The sequence below is a fragment of the Aspergillus sydowii genome, assembly GCF_001890705.1.
Source record: "Aspergillus sydowii CBS 593.65 unplaced genomic scaffold ASPSYscaffold_1, whole genome shotgun sequence".
NCBI classification, from domain to species: Eukaryota; Fungi; Ascomycota; class Eurotiomycetes; order Eurotiales; family Aspergillaceae; genus Aspergillus; species Aspergillus sydowii.
In genome coordinates, this window is record NW_024467859.1 from 3,653,657 (window position 1) to 3,674,290 (window position 20,634).

Consider the following 20,634-nt stretch of genomic DNA (forward strand, 5'->3'; position numbering starts at 1 on the left):
AAATAATTGGAATATCTAAATAACATAGGTGAGGCCAATAAAATAAAGATTGACTGTGACAGCAAAAGGACGGCATTTGTGGAATATCCGTTCGTTATACCACCAGGGCAGCACAATATTTAAGCTTGCCCTGTAAGCTGGAAGGCATTATTGGTGGGTGCCATTGTAGCAGTTGGGACGTGAGCTCAGACAGTCGAAGTACACAGCGCAAAAAAGAAAAGCACTCCCATAGGGTTGCAGTGGCATGAAACAGAAGACCCCAAACGATCTCGAGGAACTGGAGGCGTTCAAATTTTTGAGAGCCCGTCCTTTCTCCATGGGCCTTGGGTGTTTTGTTTTTCGGGCTCAGCCATGCGCGGTGCTACGAAGGTCCCAGCAAACCAACTCCAGTCTCATTTAAACCAGACCTAGTGAGGCGATTCCTCTCGGTTAGTGGTTAGATCGCGCTTACCCGCCCTGAGTTTAGGTGGAAGGTCGCACCTGCCTCTCGACGCGGTTCGGACCCTAGGGCGACATCGCTACGCCCGGTCAGATGAGGAAGGGGCTACCTTCCTTCCTCATGTTCTGAGGCTAGAAGGCCGGTTATCTACTGAACTCAAAGAGATTTGGAGTGATAATGGGAAGGAAAAAGTATCGATTGCTAGTCAACCCATCTAATCCATAACCTTGGCGTAGCCACAAGCCAACCAGATAAGAGAGTACTTTCTCCGTAAACATTCATCAAAAAAGAACCTGTAATACCGTCCCAAATCAATCCCGACCGACCAAAAGAATAACACCCTTTCCAAACCCAATCAATTCCCATAGCCGAAGATAACACAACAATTACGCAAGAGGTCGAACGTAGAGTAAAAAGAAGAGAAAGTGGATTTGATTGCTTGCTTGATCTAGCCACCGAAACCGTACAGGGTACGGCCCTGGCGCTTGAGGGCGTAGACGACGTCGAGAGAGGTGACGGTCTTGCGCTTGGCGTGCTCGGTGTAGGTGACGGCATCACGGATAACGGACTCGAGGAAGGACTTGAGGACACCGCGGGTCTCTTCGTAGATCATAGCGGAGATACGCTTGACACCGCCACGGCGCGCGAGACGGCGGATAGCCGGCTTGGTGATACCCTGGATGTTGTCACGCAAGATCTTACGGTGACGCTTGGCGCCGCCCTTGCCAAGACCCTTTCCGCCCTTGCCACCTAAAGACTGTAAGTTAGTCGAAGTTCGAGGAATATAAGATAATGGTAGCGAAAGTGTGGTGTAAGGGGTGGGAGGTAGGGTTGTTTGAGGTGTTGTTGGCCTGAGGCATGATTGACGTCACGTGTATTGAGTGCATCACGACCCGCGTCCACCGGCCAGCAGGAACAAGTCATCAATAATAAAGGGACACATGCGACGAAAAAGCAGTATTACTTACGTCCAGACATTATAAAAGGATGTTAATGAAATGAATAAACTTGATAGGATGATAAAAATTGATGAAGAGTGGGGTTTTTTGATGAAGTGGTGGCGGACAAAAGTCGAGATGAAGCAGTTGTAACGGGAAAAGAGGGGAAAAAAAGAAGAATTGATAAAAGGGACGGGAGAAAGGGGTTTAAATAGGTGGGCGGAAGGCGACAGGTGATTTTGGAGCGCGGTTTCCTTTGAGCGAATGACTAATAGCAAGAGGGTCGGTCGCAAGCCGTCCAAAAGCAACGTCAAGCGTTGATTGGCGGGTGGGGTTCGAGAAAATGGGAGTTATGAACGTCTGCTTTCCTGGCGGTGTTTTGGGCGGATTTCTGATGTGGTGCGGGCGCAGCAGTTTGGAACGCGGGCGGGCGGAGACTGCGGGACGATCACGTGATGTTCCAGAACACCCATCTCACTTTTCATAGCCTTGGACTACATACTAGTAGTATTAGTTAATCTATAGCGAAGACGGTATAATCAGTCAAAACGGTTTATTCAGGTTTGCTCGGCCTGGTAGCTTCTGTTGTTATGTGCGCTAGCATACACCGCGCATCCGATATGATCCCAAAACTCCATGAAATGAGTCGTAAATACAATTGAACTGTGCATGCTCCCGCAGAAGAAGAGAGGTGAGAAAAAGGGCAAATGACAATATGATACCTGACGCCATGCATAAAATTCAAATCAACAGACTGAATTGACAAAAAGGACAGGCTTTTGGGACTTGAAATGACCCTCCTCGGATAATATGTGCCATGGAAAGATCTGGCTAGCCAGATTCATTCACAGCAGAATCAAAGTGAGTAAAAGGTATGAACAAAGCAACGCACAAAACATCGTAATCATGGCAAGATGGATCGCTTGACGCAATTGCGTTGGCTGCAGCTGGACCTGGTGTGAACGTCTCAGATGCTGCCAGCCATTTCGTGAGTTATGAAATTAGGTAGAGAATACAATGGGCAGAAGACTTATGATCCTGCGGTTTATGGTGCATCGCGGAGGATCTAGTCAAATGCTGAAAACAGAAACGGAAATTCCAATGCGAAAAAAAAAAAAAAAAAAAGGAAAAAGGAAAAAAGCAAACACAAATTCGTACAGTAGCTTTGTCACGGGTATTTCAGTGATAGCCAACCTCCGAAGATATGGATGCAGCTAACCAAGGAAGCAATAGGCAACAACTTGGTTTGAGGATATTTAAAGCACAAATAATGCGCACAAAACATATTGCTGTTTCAATCATGGGCGATGGAACGGCGATGCGTGGTAAATAAGATGAAGATAACGCTAGGTTGCATGGCGACGGAAATAATAAATTATCCGCTTATCAGGGCAGGCGTTTTAGTTTCATTCAAAAGCCTTTCTTGCATGGGCTCAAAGTACTGGTATGAATATGCCGACGGGGGAGATGATGGTAAGCTCCGAGACGCATCGGCAGAGCTTTCCTTCGTTGCATGGTTATCTGGCGGTGACGATGGTGACGACGAACAGGCGATTTTGCTTGCCCCTGGATTAATCGCCCTGAGGGGCAGACCTTGTTTTTGGGGAGAAGTTGGAGAACCGAAGAAACAGTATCGATCCACGAGTTCCCTATATACCGAGGATTCACGGTTCGGCTTGTCTGATGTCATCGAAGAAGGCTTTTCGAGGTTCGGTTGAGCAAGTTGAGGCGCACGAGCCGATGGAGCCCGTGAATCCGACTGCGGCACAGGAGTTCCTGATTTTGCCCGAGCGGTCAACATAGTGCGATCATGTTCTGGTTTTGTACGCATAACAGCAGACAAGGATGATTCGAAATCATAGCGATTGCCGAAAACCTGGTGAGGCTGTTTATCGCGGCGTAACGGAACTGGTGCCTCAGATTCATGGGGCACGTCGTCGTCGTCTTCAGGCTTTCCCTTTCGGTCGTTTAGTGGAGGGCCGAATGATATGTAGCGGTGCATTTCAGAAAAGTCCTTCAGAGAAGAGGGCATTGAATGAGGTCGACTCCCAGACCCAGTAAAGCTTCGACTTCGAGGTAAGTTAATACGAGGACGCGCACGAGGTACCTCCCCCGGCTTTGACTTCGCCTTCGGGATCTTTGTGAAATTGACTTGGTAATCCCTCGCGCCGTTGTTATCCCAGTACTCCTGGCCGTTCACATTATATCTAATACAGACGAACAATGTTTTCTTATCCAGATTTGTCTGCTCGTCCAGTCTGATGTTAAACATGAACCGGTCGTATCCATCATGCAACTGCTTCCGTCGAGCATCATGGCTATATTCGGCGATTACCTCTGAGGTTGTTCTCCAACCATCGAATGTGAAGCGGGCAGCAACATGCTTTTCGAAAGCAAGGTTAGCAACTACCACCAAACCAACCAAAGAGTGTTTGTCGGTTGACAGGAACAGTCGTTCTAGGCGAACACGTTGGTTCATCTGTGGTGGCAACTTATGAGGGAAGTTCGACAGCCGAAGCCCCCATTCAAAAGAAGCAGGCTCCGATGGCGGATTGTGAAACGGATATTCTGATTCACCATCCAAGTCCTCCACGGGTGACGAGCCAGCACTGACGGCTTGGGGCTTGTCAAGCTGTAGGAAATGGCGGATATGCTCCAACTGAGCATCAAAATGGACCGCCTTCGCGTACGTAGGAGTCCCGGGCATGCTGGACGGCCGCCGGCGGGCCGAGGGTGGACGTAAAGCTGGTCTTACAAGCTCGCCAGACTTTTTGCGCACCATGGGAGATTTAGGCTCGGGCTCATCCCGCTCACTGTCCTCCGGAGAGCTTGTCAGAGCTTCCTCCTGCTTTCGAGTGATTGAGTTTTCGACAAACGACTGAGAATGGACGACCATGCGGTTACCTGTCGCCAGAGAAGTGCGCACAGGTTTTCCCGCACAAGTGGCACCGCCCTCCCCGCCTGTCGTTGAAGGCATACCCGGCTGTCTGTCAGGAGATGAGGCCCGCTTTTGCTCGATTGACCTAACAGCAGCCTCCAACTCTTCCAGTTGAAGCACATCCCTCGACCGAGGGGTTGACTCCTCATCGCTCGAGTTCTGTGCCGATTCCGGGGGCGAAAGCAGGGCTCCTGGGGGAATCGGGCCTTCGTTTACAGGTGAAGGCGATTGTCGGACACTGGCATAAGTTTCGGCATTCCGGTTGTGGTCATGGTCATTATCCGGCGCTGGAAATATGAACGTCTTGCTGTTGGATGGGGACCGTCGGTGTCGACGGACATAAGAGGCAGAGGAATATGACGGGGGTAGATTTAGGTTGCCTGCATGACGGTTGGCCACGGTGGGTGAGCCCGGAGACGGAGGCGTGTTCAGATCGGAGTGTTCAATGTGCTGTGTAGAAGGCGACGTCTTCAACGGCGCAGTGTATGGCATCCGGCCGGTCTTATGCAAAGAACACAAGATGTGGGCGACGGAATGACGAGATAAGCAGCAAAGAGAGGAGTATCACTTTTCGTTGGTACGTCGAAAAATAGTAGCGGATGATTTAAAAATCAATAGGGGCGAGACGATAGGTCTTTAAACGAGCCCTTATTCCTTGGAGTCAGTACAAGTACCATATAAAGAAAAATGGGTTGCACGGAACAACCAACGGTGGCGGCAGATTCACAAAAAGCTCACAAATGTACATGCAGGGTTCAGACAAAAAGTAGTGAAGCAGCATCCAAAGATAGAGTGGTATGGTGATGCTGTGCAGCTTTCCAGTGAGTAGTTCACAGCAAGATCTCAATGGAGCGGCGAGATTCGGTGACTAGAAGCGAACGAGACAGGAAGGCGCAACAGAGGACGGGACCTCTTGACTCTGGGAGGCCAGGATAGGCAGGCAGTTGGATAAACTGGGGTGCCACGACACAGCGCCCGTCACACCATGCAGGCAGGAAAAGGCAGGAGGAAGTGAAGCTCAGGTAGAGGGGAAAGTAACCGGTGCGACGGTTCTACCGGCAAAGCGCAGGTAAGAACGCTTCAATCAGATGGTCCATACCTTGTATATGCGACATCAAAGCCCAGGATGATGAAGGCTGAGGCGGGAAGCAGCGGAAGAGACGAAGAACGAAGTGCAGGGAAGCGACGGAAGTGGGAGAATATTAAAGTAGGGATGGGGGCGATGACGGGATTGATAAGGGCCCAAGATCAAGGAAGAGGGGACAGAGAAGGATTCCAGCTCATGGAGTAGATAGGGGGTGGGGGGGAACGAGAGCTTTTCGCAGTGGTGAAGGATATATAGTTCGTGGAGGGCGAGAAGGCCAGAAGTAATATTAATAGAGAGGATTAAGGGTAGGATCAGTCTCAGTCTACAAGAAATCGAATAATGGAATAATCGTCATTTTCTGGATGAATGGGGCAGTATCAAGACTAAACCTGCCAGTCACCTCCTGCTGGACCCGCCCCGCCAGAGCTGCATGCACCCACTGACGCTGCACTACAACTGCAACTGATATTGATAAGGCGGACCCGGAGAGGATCTGACCGGAGGCAAGAAATTATTGGGAAAATTTCGCCCTCCAAGCTCGTGAGGGGCAAATATCCCACACCATCGCCGCCATGCGAGCTCGCTCATGGTCGCCATGGTCGCATTGGCCTCATGGCAGCAAATTTTCTGTTTAGGTTCCGAGAACGCCAACTAACTTTGCGATTTTCTTTGATCTTACCGTGGTCTCACTGAGTCTTGACCAGGCAGTCGGCTTCCTTTGGTCCCGTCTCTTGCCGCCGCACCCGGGCCAGAGAGGAAAGCCGGGAGGAGATAACAACGATTGTGCTATGATTACTCTGATGGCGAGGGCTCGTCACCACCAGTAATTTACGGCGGCTGGTATTTATACTAGCCAACTTAAAATAGGCGATCGAACGGTCTGGGACTGTGGGACGATCCCCCATGAAGCCATTCAAGGCGCCCCCAGCGCAACGACCCAGTGGATCAGAGCTGGTATGGCTGTCCCACCCTTGTATGATTTCGCCTCCCGATCGCACGATTTCACTGCACAGGCTGCACGTTGGCCAGAGACGAAAACTTTGATATACACCTTTTTTACTTTCCCTGTCCAACTCCGTATACGAAGCCCCTCGGAGCATTCGCCATTCGCTGGCCTCACGATTGGCAAGCTGACTCCTGGTCCGAGCAACCTTGGATCTTCGGCGGTGAACCCCAGAGAGGATTCTCCACTTACTAAAGAGAAGAAGAAAGCATGCTCAGGTAAACTTTCAAGTTCTGCCTGTCTGCGTGTCCTCGTCCCGCACATGGGCGGCCTGTTGAGAATCCAATACGACTACTGACGAGCCATCACACGAAACTCGGTGATCTTCGAGCTGCGTCTCCGGAGTTTTCTGGCTGGTCCACTCGCAATGCATGTCTGGAAATAATGAAGAGGGCTAACCGTGTCCGGCCTAGAGCCCCGGAGTCTAAACCCGCGGTGGCCAGAAATCAAGGCAGGTGTGCATTCCTCCGGTTCCTTGTTTCAAGATTTTTTCTCCCTCACGTCGTTGTTAGACTGCGTTTTTGCTTTTTTACATTTCCGCCGCTCCCTTCAGAAAAGAAATTCAATAAAAAAAAAAAACTGGGAATAGCATCATCTTGCAATCGACTTTGCTGATAACAGTTCGCAAGGCCTTCGAATAATGCAACCCCGCGAAACATGGATATACCAGAAAAGTTCTGATTGATAGAGACAATTTGATCCATGGAAAAGATTCTCCAGTATCGTCCCCTCTCCTCGCGTTCCCTCCTTCTTTCCTTTCCCTCCCGAACCGACCGAGACCCTGGGGCCTGGACACTCGAGGATTCTTGAGCAGTCATCATGACAGGAGGTCAGAGTTGAGATAACCGTGGACGGTCGTTTGTTCTCCACCCCTGACCCACTGGCACCCTGCTCAACAACAGACTAGAGGCATCTAGGCCCTCTTCCTTAGCGCCCTCCTATCCAACCACACGCTGCCCACGGGGGTGATGAGGCGAACATATCTTGCTTTTGGTTGTTTATTTATCTTCCCAGGTTATCTTTTCGGGTCCTGAGTTGCGATGACTGTTAGAGATATATAAACACCCTCAAATCAGAATGACAGGCCTATTTTGATGCTTTGAGAAATATATTGCCGTTCCCGACGTAGCGAAGACCGAAATGGAGACCAAGGTTCCTGCCTCAGCCTCCTGCACTAACTGCACTAAATGATAGCCAATGCACAGCCGTCGAGACTGAAGGTTCGAGAGTCGAAACCGTCATTAACTCGAAAGGGAATGTTGGACCCCATTCACAGCCGCTATTATGGGCGACCCTAGTATACGGAGTACTCCGCTACTTTTTATGCACACACGACTCTATAAGGCAGGAATGGGGTCTCTGAAGTAGGTGGACCACCGCTCCGTATTGATCAGCATTTCCCCGTCTGTGCTACTATTTCCTCGTTGTCAGCAACGAGGTACGTGGACAACCACATCTTCGACACTATAGAAGGCATGGAAAGGGCGACATTGATTTCGATTAATTGAGTTTACCCCAGGTCATTATTGCAGAGTCTAAACTACAGAACTTGGTTGGATGAAGTTTCCGCTGGTGCAAGAACCTTATCTATTCCTATTGGGTTCTGTATCCTACTGCTGTTTTAAAGTCAATCTCCCGTCGGCATATATATCGTCGCCGATCTTGCTCCGGTATGAGATCAGAAACGCTGGTGGGCTGGAAAGAGGATACTGGATACCAAGGGCGACCTTCCTTGAAAACAGCGATGTGTGACGTCATAGACTGCCTTGCCCATTCGGGCTTCATTCCACCATTCCGGAGAAGGAGTACAGTTCTGCGCTCCTGTCCAGGAACCCTCTTTCCCTCATCATCACATATCTATGATGTCTGCACAGACCATCAACAATGATAGGATTAGGGAATTACACCGCTGCTAACCAATTATTATTCCTCGGGCTATTCTTGAGTTAGAATTGATTGACGACGAAGAAGTTGTGCATCCATACCTCTTGGCTTCTGACCGGACAATCTATATGGCTGCAGACCGATTTCGGCGCATCGATGATTCGCTACAAAGGATCACAAGAACCTCCTCCTCACCTGCCGAGCCTGAACGTGAAGGGTAGTCACGCCCGATTTCCTCATTAATCGCCAAGGGGCAGCGATGGCTTTGTTCGCTCTCTTCCTACCTAGGTCGAGACGGTTGCCCTACACCATCGACCTCAGTCACGCCATGCCAATGATCCAGTGTTGTCTGCACCGTCTATTCTGGTCCTTGCTCGCTTGGGTCTGTTGTGTAACATGAGTTAAGCACCCAGACATCTCCCTCCTGTTCCCTGTGGAAGGATTGGACATACCCCGGGCGTAGTCGAAACATATGACAATAAAACCGGTGCATGCAAGTATGATGACCCAGTTTCTCGTATGATACGAGTGCTCTTCAATTCAATTGCACCAATCCCTTCCGGGATTCGGAGGGCAGATGGGCAACGAAAATCACTTCAGTGCATGGCTCGAGCTTTCTTACAATACTAGAGAGTATATCGTTACAAAAGCGACATACAAAAATCCTGGCGCTTGTCTCACCCAGGTAGAGTCTTTTGACGGCCCTAATTTCATTCCAGGCTCTGTTTCTCGGCCGTTCCCAGCCGAGTGAAAAAAAAAAAAAAAAGTAGTATTTCCTCTGGATAGTAGCACAGCGCCATGTCTTGCCACTCGCTATTCGATTTGCTAATAATATTGGCGTTTAATTATGTTCACCAAAGTTATATGGACCCATTAGTATCTATTGCTGTGAGAGAACTGTTTCCCAAATAAGGTCCAACGCCGACCTCATGGTTGAGTTGGAAACGATCATTATCATCATTATGAACCCTCTTGGCTTTGATCGACCCATCCATCACAGATATTGGCTGAGGTGTCTGTGGAAAAGTCTTGGGCCAATTAGCACCCATTTGCCAGTCGCCGAGTCCATGAAAAAAAAAACAGGGAACCGAGAAGCCTCTCATCGAGCTCGCTTCCTTCTAGTATCTTAATACCGGCGTTATTGCATAAGCTACTGGCGCCCCGGTCATATTGGTCCCAGTTGGATACAGTGTCGTTCATATGGAAAGCATTATTCTTGCTGCTCAGATTCTTACGAAGAAAACAGAGGCCAACCAGGCCCACTGTCTGATTGCAGAGGGGATAAGCAACCCCAATGGCGTGCAAAAGATCAACATGGATCGCCAGTAAATCCTTTGAGGACCACGCAGTCCGGAGTGGAAAGATGAGGGGCAGACTGTCCCCTTGAAACTCATTTCTCTCCAGTCTGAGCCCCGTCGCAGCGCTCTGACATGGACCCCTGTCATCTCGATTCGCTGCGTTGTCATGGCCCTCCTCATGATAGCTCCAACAAGCGCAAGATACAGAGTAGTTGGTCGTCGATACCTCTGGCACTAATCTCTCACATTTATCCCGTTTCTTGCCTGGGGAAAGTATCGAGCGCTCGAAAGGCTCACCGGCGAAGATTTGTGCGCCAGTGCTTTGAGATCGACATAGCGGCGACGGTCGAGCCCTCCATTCGACTTACCTTTTTGAGTCCTCCCTCCAAAGTATGGTAGATTCGTTACCATCGCTACAACTACGGTGTTTAGCTTTTTATTCGAAGAAGCGGTCAGTTTGCATTTGCAAGGTCAGGAGACTATTCGCGAGCTCTCGGGGTTCTGTCTGGCAAAGACTGAATGAACAATAAGCCATGGAGTGTTTGACGGAGGTAGTATCGAGTGAACAGAAACGCCAACCTGCGTTTCTCCATACGGAGACGAATCTCTGACTAGGAAGGCCCGTCCCGGCTAGATCTGCTTGGATTATCGCAGCTTTGGCGGTGTTTTCTTCGGTCGTTTCCCGATTATGGGCCCGTTGCGCCCCCATGGGGACTGTGCTCTAGAAGTCTTTCATGCATTGGTGTCTCTCTTACCTTATCAGCAGACGACACAATTCTCCGCTTCCTTACATGGAGCGACGTACTCCGAAATAACACACTAACCTTTCGACTCCATCAGAACTCTTTGATCCACCTGCCCATGGGCGCTTCAGTTGCGTATCCCCGCAATGGTCGGAGAGAGGCCCCTCTTTGCCCAGAGGACTCCATAATGGATTTGTATTGAGGGTAACGGCATAAAGCCGCAACCAAGACAGATAGATGTCCACCTCGAAAACCTCTACCGTGAGTGTTTCCATCATACTTTGCAGAATGGCGCTCGGAGGCGCCTAGTTTGGAACAAAGTTCGGCTTCCATGCAAAGAATCTGCAGGCTCTCGGGCAATCAAGCACCGTCTGGCCAGCTGACTCCTTGACCACCGGGCACGGAAGCTGCGGGAGGCAGCCTGAGCGGCTGTTCCAGGAGGTATTGCGACTTTCGGACTCGGTACCTGGGGCGAGCAAGGCCCTAGGATCAAAATCTATTAATTGCATCCAAGTACGCCATGGCGCCTGTCGTACAATTAACGGCCCAATAGGCGGCTTCGCATCGCCCAGACATCGCGAGGTGACAATGACAAGCCACTAGATTTCTGTCCAGAGCACGCCAGGCCGTGCAGTGCGGTTGATGGCGCATTTCGTGGTGGGGCTCGAAGCTTACGGGCTTAGTTTAGTGTCGCGAACTGACATTTCTGCAGCCACACAGCCCGCAGAGGCCAAAGCTCGATAACGATGCTGTTTCGACGCAAGAGCTCAAGGCGCTATGTATGTAATCACATACTCACGGACCCAATATCCATCAAGAGGGGTTTCAGAGCTCGATGAGACCTCCGCCACAGCTTCGGCGAGTAATAGGGTGGTTTAGAGCATCACCCTGAATTATCCCTGACGATAATAAACGTGTGCTCATCGAGGATCAACCGGGTAATCGTCCTGCGACGCATTGCAAATCGAGCCAATCTGCCTTACACTATTGGACTGCTACTGTCCACCCCGCCTTCGCAATTGAATACCTCGTGCGCTGCTGCTGCACTTCAATATCAAAATTCTCCGACCTGCAACCTCTGACCTCCCCTTGTGCGATTTCTCAAGTTTCTTATGTCTAGGCTTCCATCCTAAACTCTGGGCGCGTCCCCCGAACTTTATTATCCGAGAAGCCCTTATTCACTTTGGCGCTTAATGCCCCCTCAAAAAACACGAGTGCCACCGCCACCAGAATATCTCTTGTGAGCCAAACGCTCTGGCTGGCTGGAAGTCGAGGCCATCGGTAGCGCTGGGTGGAAGACGCGACACACAGATCCGAGCGCGATCGACCCCTCCACTCAAACATGTATTGGTTTGCGCGGCCTCGAGTCTAGACGTGGCGAGGCACCTGTCATGACAAAATCCCTGGCCGAGACTCAAGATGGTCAGTTCAGCTAACTTACCATCTTGTGAATAGCTTCCCGGCCGAGCCCCGGAGACCAAGACAAAAGTTGAAGCAAAATCGTATGAGGCGGGGGCGAGGTGCATACTTTCCCTGTAGGTTTTACCTCAGTATGATACAAAGGGGCTTCGCTACACCCATGGAAGATTATAGATGGCTTGCGGGGTAGACAACGGTTGACAGCACATCGGCCTTCCTCTCATTGCTCGATGAGCTCGAGCGGAGAGCTCTGGGGTCTGTGATTCCTATACAAAAGTACTTTATTGACTTCATTCAACTACGCACCATGCTTCGCTCCGGAAAATGGCTTCCTTGGGACAGAGGGACCGGTAAATGAACTCCTCACTATAGCTTGTCGAGACATGATTGCGCAAGACAGCAGTAGATAGGCCCTTGTGCTCCATTTTATCTCAGATGCGAGAGGCGTCGCTGTCAAGCTGGACGTCTCCATCTACTCCTACTCTGCCGTTACAGAAGGTTGTTTCTGTCTGGATGACAACCGATGTTGAAATAAACCCCCTTTCACTGAGCATACAACTATTCTTTGTAGTAGGCAATAACATAATGCTTCTGTTTCTATATTCCCCTGTCAATAATGTATAAAAGTCTCCCATACAGCCACCAGCTAGAGCGCTGTAGCCAAGTGAAGTAACAAACTTGCAGTCATTATGAAACATTGTCATTTTCTTAATAAATATAAATCTACCATTACATTCTGTAGCCACCTATCTCCATCAGCTCTCCGGATAATTGGCCCTTCAACTCTCTTTCTTTATTATCGATATCAGAATATTCAAAACTTCAGCAATACGCCCTGGGTATCACATCCTGTAGTATAAACTCCCGTTCATTCCACCCGAAACGCAGAAACATCCATTTTTTTTATTTTCTCCACATCCCCATTCGACTTCGGAAGTTGGAGAAAGATATCTAAGAACGAGATGAGGTAGCGGACGATATTCAGGGAAGGGTTCTTTGCAGAAAAACGGTGTAGTCTGCGTGGATATTGGCGGCCGCCAAATTTTCGGAGGATGAAGTTAAACGTCTCAAAGTACTGGAATTCTGCTTCTTGCGATAATGAGTGGTGAATCTCCCATCTCTTTTGTTGGCCTTCGGCAGGATTATTATTTCCTTTCCCCCCCCCCCCCTGTGTCTTCCTGGATGCATCTCTTCCATAAGATAGACAATAACCAAATGTGTTATTTAGGATTGAGGACCATCCAGAAAACCCCACAGGTATTCAGGCTCCGAGAGCATGTTCGAATCTACACCGATTGCTTTGAGCCGTTGGACGAACAATCATTCAACCGAGAGCATGCTCCTTCTGAATGAATGCGCATTTGGATCATACTAGACAACTCCCCGCATATCATGGGTTACCTGCTGTGGGGTATGTACAATCACGAGCAATTGCGGGAAGCCGCCGCAATAGATAAATATGTTGAAGTCTTCGTTTACACCACCTCTACGCAAGCGATATGCGAGACCCGCACCTATGATGACGAGGATTTGTGTATACTACCATTTTAAATAACTGGAGTATTTATGTCAGGGAAAATTAATTCAATAATGTAGACCGTTATCGGGGGCCGTTATATTCCGTATTAGTCCTAAGTCATCTGTATCTGATTTTGCCATTGCTGGCTACAGTCTTGGTATTGTAGGATGAAGAAAAATAGAAAACGAGAAAAGCAAAAGCAAGAGTCCACCCAAAGATCCAGCTCATGGTAGAAAAGAAGTGAAGTACATAAAAAATGACAAAGGGGGAATCGCACAAAATTACATCAAAACGCGAAATATCAAAAAGAAAGGAAAAAAAGAAAGGAAAAAAGAAATGAGATCAAGACGACCAGATCACCTTTCCCGGTAAAAGAGATCATTAAATAATGTTAATCAAGTAGTATAGCATGAATGCGTCATCAGTCATTGGTTTCATCATCATAATAAATCATAATATCGAATCATGTCAAACACTCGCGGTTCGACGCTTCTCGCTTGGTTTCTGCGTATACGCGATCAACAATCGGAAGCCGGTTCCTCGCTGCTGGCACTCGCGGAGGATCTTCTTATCGGCCCAGAGGCTGCGGTCGACATCTCCATTGGGGAGAACGGGGCTCTCATAACAACGAGTGTACCACCAGCGGCCGACACGGGCGACGATTTTCCGGATCGATTCGTCATTTGATGGGGATGGGGAGGGGTCAGAAAGCAGGTCTCCGAGGGAGAGAACAGTATCGTTAGATGAGGACTTCTCGTGTGTGTTTGATCGCTGTCCTCCGGAGGAGCCGGAAGCAGCAGAGAGCGCCGTGGAGGAAGTTATAGCGGCCGTCGTCAAGATGGACGGATTAGAGCAGGTAGTCGATGAGGAAGAGGCGGATGAGCGAACGATCATCCCCGCGACCGGAATGCGAACCATGCAACGGCGGAGGTTGTCAAATCCGTGGCTACCAAGCAGTTTCTGGATGTTGTCACTTGCGGGCTTGAGACTGATGCTAGCGTCCGAGAGGTACATTGTTTCCTTGAGTTTTCGTACTGCCCTGCGCGTGCGAACTCCCATGTTTATCATATCGTGGTCGAGGATGCTCATCTCCAGATAGCCACCAGGACGGAGAACGCGTTTGCATTCCGAGATGATGTTGTTTTGAGCTGCCTCGGAGCATGCGGCTGGGAATCGCAAAACGGTCACGGCAAAGAACCCCTTGGGGAATGGAACTGGGTTCTCGAGACTAGCGTGGTGAATGGTATGGTGGTTTGACGGGGGCTGCCACGCAGCTGGATGAGTGGACGCAGAATGAATAGGTCCTTGGTGTAGGCAGTATACGTCCGAATTTGGGTACGTCAAGGCGCAGTAGAACGACCAGTCATCGTTTCCAAGCCCATCGACTACCAAGATCCTCCTCTGCACCCCTTCTCTGACATGGTTATGCGCAGGACTGAAAAGAACCCTTCCAAAAGAGAGCCAACGACTAGTCATTAGAGAGCCTGATCGAATATTTGTCTGTGCCGTTGGTCCTTCACGGTCACGTTCAGCAATGTCAAACAGGATGGTGTTCCGTTGGCGACAGTTCTCGAAACTCGGAGACGGATCCAAACTTGGTGAACTAACTATGCTTGCCTGCGGCTGGTCGACAGTGATGTCCGGCGGCTGCACATCCGTATTGCAGTAGGGGGTAGGTACCTCCTCGTGGTCATCGCGGAAACGTGCCATCATATCACTCACCGAAGGCTGTGAAGTCGGGCTAAGGGATGAGTGAAGGGCATTGGCAATTTTGGAACGCCGTAGGCGAACCGAATTGACGGTATTTCGGGGTGATGCAGGAGTCAGAGACACTGTGGGCTGTTCGTGCGGTGACGCAGGCGCAGCGTGACCGCTGTTGAGCCCAGCCTGGAGAGCACGGCTTGCCCTTGCTGCCAGCTCAAATCTCTCGCGAGGCTCTAGTCCACCAGGGAACGGCAGGTTTGGAGTCTCCGGAGAGAGAACATGGTCAATGAATTCGTCATATTCATCCCATATTTCATCCTCCATCAGCTCAGTTTCAGGTCCCGGAACAACAGCAGTAATAGCGGCAAGGCTCTCAGACCCGCTCGATGTTGAAAATAATGAGTCTTTTCGAGGAGGTGAGAATGATAAGAATTCATTGTTGGAGTAAGGGCCCGCAAGGAAGTCGAGGGCGCTACCCTTCATAGGGTCGCTGAAGGGCGAAGTTAAGTCAAATCCAATGTTGCCTGGTTTGCGATTCACCTCAAGAGGCGGGCCTTGAGCATTCCCACTGGGACCCGGTTGACCATACGGTTGGTCAGGGGCTGTGGCAGTCAAGGACGAAGGATCCTCGGCCACACTAAATGGTCGCGAAAAGGACTGCAAAGCTGGCCTGTGTTGTCGGTCTTTTCGGGATACAACGCGTGGGATTCGTCCCACAGAAGCTAGCCGGCTTGGGCGCTCCTCGGGACTTGGCCCCTGCCTGGAATACATGGTTCCCTTGGAAGATCCCACGATGGGTGAAGCAGGCTTTGTCACTGCGTATTCAGTATGTAGTTTCGGCGGGGACGGGAGGAGAACAGATTCGTGTTGTTTTCTGATCTTCAACCCTTTGGGTACTTCCACTGGTGACATATGATCGTCGTCTTCTGTCTCTTCCGTTGGGGGAGAGTCTTCCAGGTTATAAAATATTTCTTCCAGTGGGTCGGAATCAGTATCAACCAACGCATAGTGAGCAACTGGGCGGCGATTTCCAAGGGTTGCAACCTGTGCAGGCAGCTGAGAAGCAGGCTTCGGGTCAGGAACAGCAGGAGCCGCATCTTTGTGGAAGAATGGCCACTTCATATTGAGTCCGCGCTTAGATGGCTTTTTCGACTGGGTCTGTGGCGGAGCGTGGCTATCGGGCTCTTTCTTACGCGACGGGGTCTGAGTAGATTGAGCGTCCGGCTGAGTCTTGGATTTCTCCAGGCTGGCGAGAGTTGGGACTTTGCTCTGACTGTTAGACGGGGAAATAGTTGCCGGGCTTGAGAGGTCCCTTCGGTGGGATTCCTTGAAAGTGCTTGCTCTCTTTGAAACCTGCGAAGGCTCATAATGATATCCGGCGGGTGGAACCGGCCGATGAGTAGGACCAGGTGCTGACCTTGTACTCAGTTCGCCTGTACTTTGCTCACTCTGTGTTCTCGATAAAGTAGCGCCATCCACACCGCCGCCGTTAAGATACACTGGTTCCAATCGGGCGAGGAAGAAATCGTCAAGTTCTGTATCCGCTCGACTTCTGCCACTGCCTTTGCTTGAAACGGACTTCGTCGTGCTAGTGGATCTTGCCCTAGTGTCAGTCGTGCTGCTAACACTGGACTTGCGGCCGCGCTGTCCATACTTTCCGTAGCCTTCGTGGCCAGTCCCAGCAGCAGGACCTTTCCGCACGGGTCGAGCTTCGTTTTGGCCAGCATCGAGATCAGGCTTCGATTTCCGAGGGAAAAGTCCAAACTTCCGATGTTTTACAGGGTTTGAATCTGGCGCCGTAGTTTTCCGTGGTTCTTTGGTCAACGTTTTGGGTGACTTTCGTGCCAATTCAGAAGACGAGGGACTGCGGATATGGGACGAAGCCATTGAATTGAGTGAATCAACAGATGCTGCTGCTGATTGATTCGAAGCCAGGCCTGTGGAGCTCCCCGCAGAAATGCGCCGCCTGTGGCCCTTTATTGCGCGAGGAGATATATTTGTTTTGACGACGGGAGATGGCTCCAGGTTCAATTTCTCAGTGCCTTCCCTGCTTGGTCTAACAGGAATCTTATCTGATGGTTTAGGAATGGTTCGTTTCCCGGGTTTATCACCTAACTCGGGAAACTGACTATTATCTGTCTTCTCCGATGATTGGCGGGATTCCGTATTATCCTTGACCTGTCTTGGGATGCTAGATTTTGTCGACGTCCTCCTGGGCAATGGACTGGGAGCTGGGGGCGGAGACTTTGCGGTTTCAAAAGCTTCCGCAGAATCCTCGCGGTTATCAGTGAGAAGCGACGTAGCTGATCCATATCCTGGGGCTAAATTAGGCGACCTCGTCTTCCCAGCTGCCGGGCTACTCGGTAGACCGGGCTTTTGCCCTTGAGGTGAAAACACTGGAAGCCTAGTATGTGAGGGGCTTGGCTGTCTTAATCGAGGACCAACCTTTATAGGTTGAGTAATACCCGGTGAACATGACGACAAAGAAGCTGGTGTCGACGCGGACGTTCTACTCCAAATACCAGGTGACCCAGAGTATCGTGTAGACGGCGTGCTAGCAGACGGAAATATGGGAGTGAACGGTGGTAGATTCTGGGTGTTAACAGTAGTCCGAAGACTTGCCAGCTCCTTTGGGCCCTGATGGACATGTTGGTCGGTGACGGGTGCTGTAGGCTGGTCCGGAGCAACCATTGGCGACGGAGTTTTCCTGGCCAATTCTGTCTGACTTGAAGATTGCGAAGACCCTAGCTGGGCTTGATCAAGAGTGGTACTGTTTGGAATGATCACGTTCAACCCACTTGGTCTCGACTCAGTCGGCAGTTTGTTATTGACGCTATGCTGGCCTATAGTAGGCGCCTTTCTCCGCAGTACGTTCCGTGGACGAGATTGGACTGGCGGCAGGTTGTTGATAGGGGTCTGCGGCACGGCAGGAGTATGCAGGGCTCGCGGCACGTGTCGGTCTAACGTAGTGCTCTGAAGATCTGCTGGATGAGTAGGCGCTCGAGGGGGCATGTACGGGCGAGAATCAGGAGTGAGGACTGGATTTGACTGTGCGAGGATTGGACGGTTCTCCTCTGCTTCAGACATCGAGGCCGCTCTGGTTCTGGTTTTTGTCGACTGTGTCATCAGTCGCGGAATCCGTGGTCTTGAAGACTGCGCAGTCGTCGACCCATAAGAGCTGGGCTGGGTGGCGATCATTGGTGTTGAGGCGTTTCGCGCTTGATGCCCGAATTCCCTCAACCGGGGTATTCGCCCACCATCAGATCTGTACGACATGGTGTGACCTTAAAATTCAATTTCCAGCTCTAATCTCGAAGTAAAGGTTAGAACGTGGCGCGGGGCGAGGGGAGCTCGAAATCATTCCGGCGTCGAAGTTGGTGTGTTATAAATTTACTAGAAATAATTATCTGTGAGTATATTGGCTAAAAACGGGTGGTAAAAGAAGCGATACACTTACACTCTGGGGTCATGGTATGCGATCCGAATGTCTGCGACTAGACGACCCAAGGAACCCGGTGTTCGCGGCGATAGTATACCTAAGCGAAGAAAAAAAGATGCCGAAATCGCAGGCGCCGCGGGGGTACCGTTGAGTAGGTAGAAAGGAAGCCAGCACCTTTTCTAAGCAAAATAAAAATGACGTCGTAAAAAGTAAGGCAGCTAGTTAAAAATATAAAGCTGCAGCTCAATCATGAAGCGGGAAAAAAAAAAGAGCAATAGGCGGCAAGAATATACATGCCCAAGCGGCACAGTGCTAGGTATGCAGGCGCTCCGCCACAGGCAGGTCCGATGTGGCTAAGAAGGCAAAATATATCCGAGCTGGGTCTGCACGACCACGTCAGAGGTCGCATGTACTTCCAAAAGGCAACTAGGTTCAAAAAGAAATCCAGCGGCGGGTATAACAAACAGGAATTAATGAAAGTAGCGGTCGAGAAACGAGAGCGTGAGGAAAAAAGGATTGCAGCGCTCTTGACTCAGGATAGATCTGGCTTCTGGACCTTTTTCTACAAGAGAACGTGCCTCGCGCTAATTTCAACCCTGCTGGGGCTGCTGGGCCTGGTGGGGGAATCAGATCCCCATTCGCAGGCTAACGATCCATCGACAGACGACGATGAGCGATCCTGGCGCGATGTGAGCGATCGACACCGGTCTCGGACTCGACGTTGGTGTGACGGCGAAGATCATTGGCGCAAGAGGTGCACGATTTTTTCTTCACATTATCAAACTGCTTCAAGCATGGTTCTCGAGGGGAAGAGGGTCAACAGTGTCAGACGCCGCTGGGTGCACGGGTACAGAGGGCGACAAAACTGTGGGTAAACGGGAGAGAGCCATATTGACCCACCTTTTCCCTTTCTCTTATTTTGCATATAATGACTGGCGCGAACCCAGAGAGCGCGGGCATCACCAGCTCCGGAGCCTGTTGAATAGTGCAAGATGACAGGGTGAATCCAGGCGAGTGGCGGGAGATAGCGCAACGACGGCCTTCAGAGAATGGCCATAGAGGAAAAGAGGAAAACTGCCAGAATCTGGACCCGCCGATTAGTTGAGACCGTAGCGTTGCGAGTTTGATGGGCGCAGGCGTTCTGCAGTAGTTCAGAGCTCTTCTTGGTCTGTGTTTCTGGAGTAATGTGGTCTGATTTGACGAGGGATCGGGCATCTTCCCTCAGTTGTTGGAAAATCGCTGGAGACTCAGTCAGCCGCGGGTCAGGTGGTAGTCACTGACCAGAGTCGATCACCACCGGAGAGACCGACGACAACTTGATTCGTATCTCAACCCGCCAGGCGCTATGGCGGGTTACGGTCTTACGGAGCACTCACGTCCTCTCGAAACCGACTACTCAGTATGCATCAAGGCCGCCTCCAAAGAGGTGCGCAATTTTTTCCGTTCACTTGTCTGGGATCCTAAAAAAAGAAAACTCGCATCTCCCCACTACGTACCGGGGACGCATACGAGCAAGGCGCACTAAGTACTACAAGGCGCCCCAGTTCCAACGCCGAGATTATCTCAGCTAAGCAACGCTCTGAATGTTTTGTATTGAACTTCTCAAGGTCTTTCTTGCTAACAGTGAACCTCCTTTGCCCAGAGAGATTACCTCTTATGAGAAAACGAAACGGAATGAAATTGGAAGGTTCGCTCCGAACCCCTCGTTACACAGCCAGCACCAAGAAGCTGCTGTACAGAGACCGGATTGGACAATAACGGTTGTACCGTCACATATAAGTCGATGCTGGGAACATCCCCCTAGCCAGTAATGGTCTTTAATGGGTGTCCTAAACTTAACGCTGAGACCTCCGCTCAAAGTTACGTTGGAACGGGCCGTGAACCAGAGAAAGTCGCTGTTTGGAACTGAACGGCTGGCAGTTGAGCCTGGGGCAATGCTGGTCATTCTGTGGTCGCAGCGCGATGGCCGGGGTCGCTGAGCCGTGGGTCCAGGGCTCCAGATCCGCCGCTAAACTTTTCGCTGAGCCTTGGGCGGTTCACGGCCGACTCAGACTGGCCGGCCAACAGGCGCGGAGCAATGGGGCCCTAGTCTTAGTCTGATGAACAAATGGCAGCCTTGTGAAGGGATTCGTCAGGGAGAGAAAAGGCCATGGCGATGCTGGAGGGTCCCAAGTGGAGATGGCGGTAAATCAAACCGTTCAACGGGGAATTGACAAGGATGTC

General features: G+C 50.5%; 4 protein-coding genes across 4 annotated transcripts; all 4 read right to left on the reverse strand.

The window, feature by feature from the left end:
• Positions 1–716: 716 nt before the first annotated feature.
• On the reverse strand, positions 717–1,771 carry ASPSYDRAFT_39384 (histone H4). The gene is made up of 2 exons (XM_040845887.1): positions 1,408–1,771; positions 717–1,189 (listed from the first exon to the last, which is right to left on the reverse strand). The coding sequence occupies exons 1-2, from the start codon at positions 1,415–1,417 to the stop codon at positions 888–890; spliced, it is 312 nt and encodes a 103-aa protein (XP_040708457.1). The 5' UTR covers positions 1,418–1,771; the 3' UTR covers positions 717–887.
• Positions 1,772–2,752: 981 nt separating this feature from the next.
• Positions 2,753–5,619, reverse strand: ASPSYDRAFT_75212 (protein phosphatase regulator GAC1; the record flags this gene model as incomplete). The annotated part of the gene is made up of 3 exons (XM_040850790.1): positions 5,415–5,619; positions 5,201–5,268; positions 2,753–4,816 (listed from the first exon to the last, which is right to left on the reverse strand). The coding sequence occupies exons 1-3, from the start codon at positions 5,428–5,430 to the stop codon at positions 2,753–2,755; spliced, it is 2,148 nt and encodes a 715-aa protein (XP_040708458.1). The 5' UTR covers positions 5,431–5,619.
• Positions 5,620–13,322: 7,703 nt separating this feature from the next.
• Positions 13,323–18,508, reverse strand: ASPSYDRAFT_338187 (uncharacterized protein). The gene is made up of 2 exons (XM_040845146.1): positions 18,430–18,508; positions 13,323–18,365 (listed from the first exon to the last, which is right to left on the reverse strand). The coding sequence occupies exon 2, from the start codon at positions 18,246–18,248 to the stop codon at positions 13,737–13,739; it is 4,512 nt and encodes a 1,503-aa protein (XP_040708459.1). The 5' UTR covers positions 18,249–18,365; positions 18,430–18,508; the 3' UTR covers positions 13,323–13,736.
• Positions 18,509–18,893: 385 nt separating this feature from the next.
• Positions 18,894–20,081, reverse strand: ASPSYDRAFT_39395 (uncharacterized protein). The gene is made up of 2 exons (XM_040845888.1): positions 20,054–20,081; positions 18,894–19,936 (listed from the first exon to the last, which is right to left on the reverse strand). Exon 2 carries the CDS (start codon positions 19,624–19,626, stop codon positions 19,237–19,239), a length of 390 nt encoding a protein of 129 aa, XP_040708460.1. The 5' UTR covers positions 19,627–19,936; positions 20,054–20,081; the 3' UTR covers positions 18,894–19,236.
• Between the last annotated feature and the right edge of the window lie 553 nt (positions 20,082–20,634).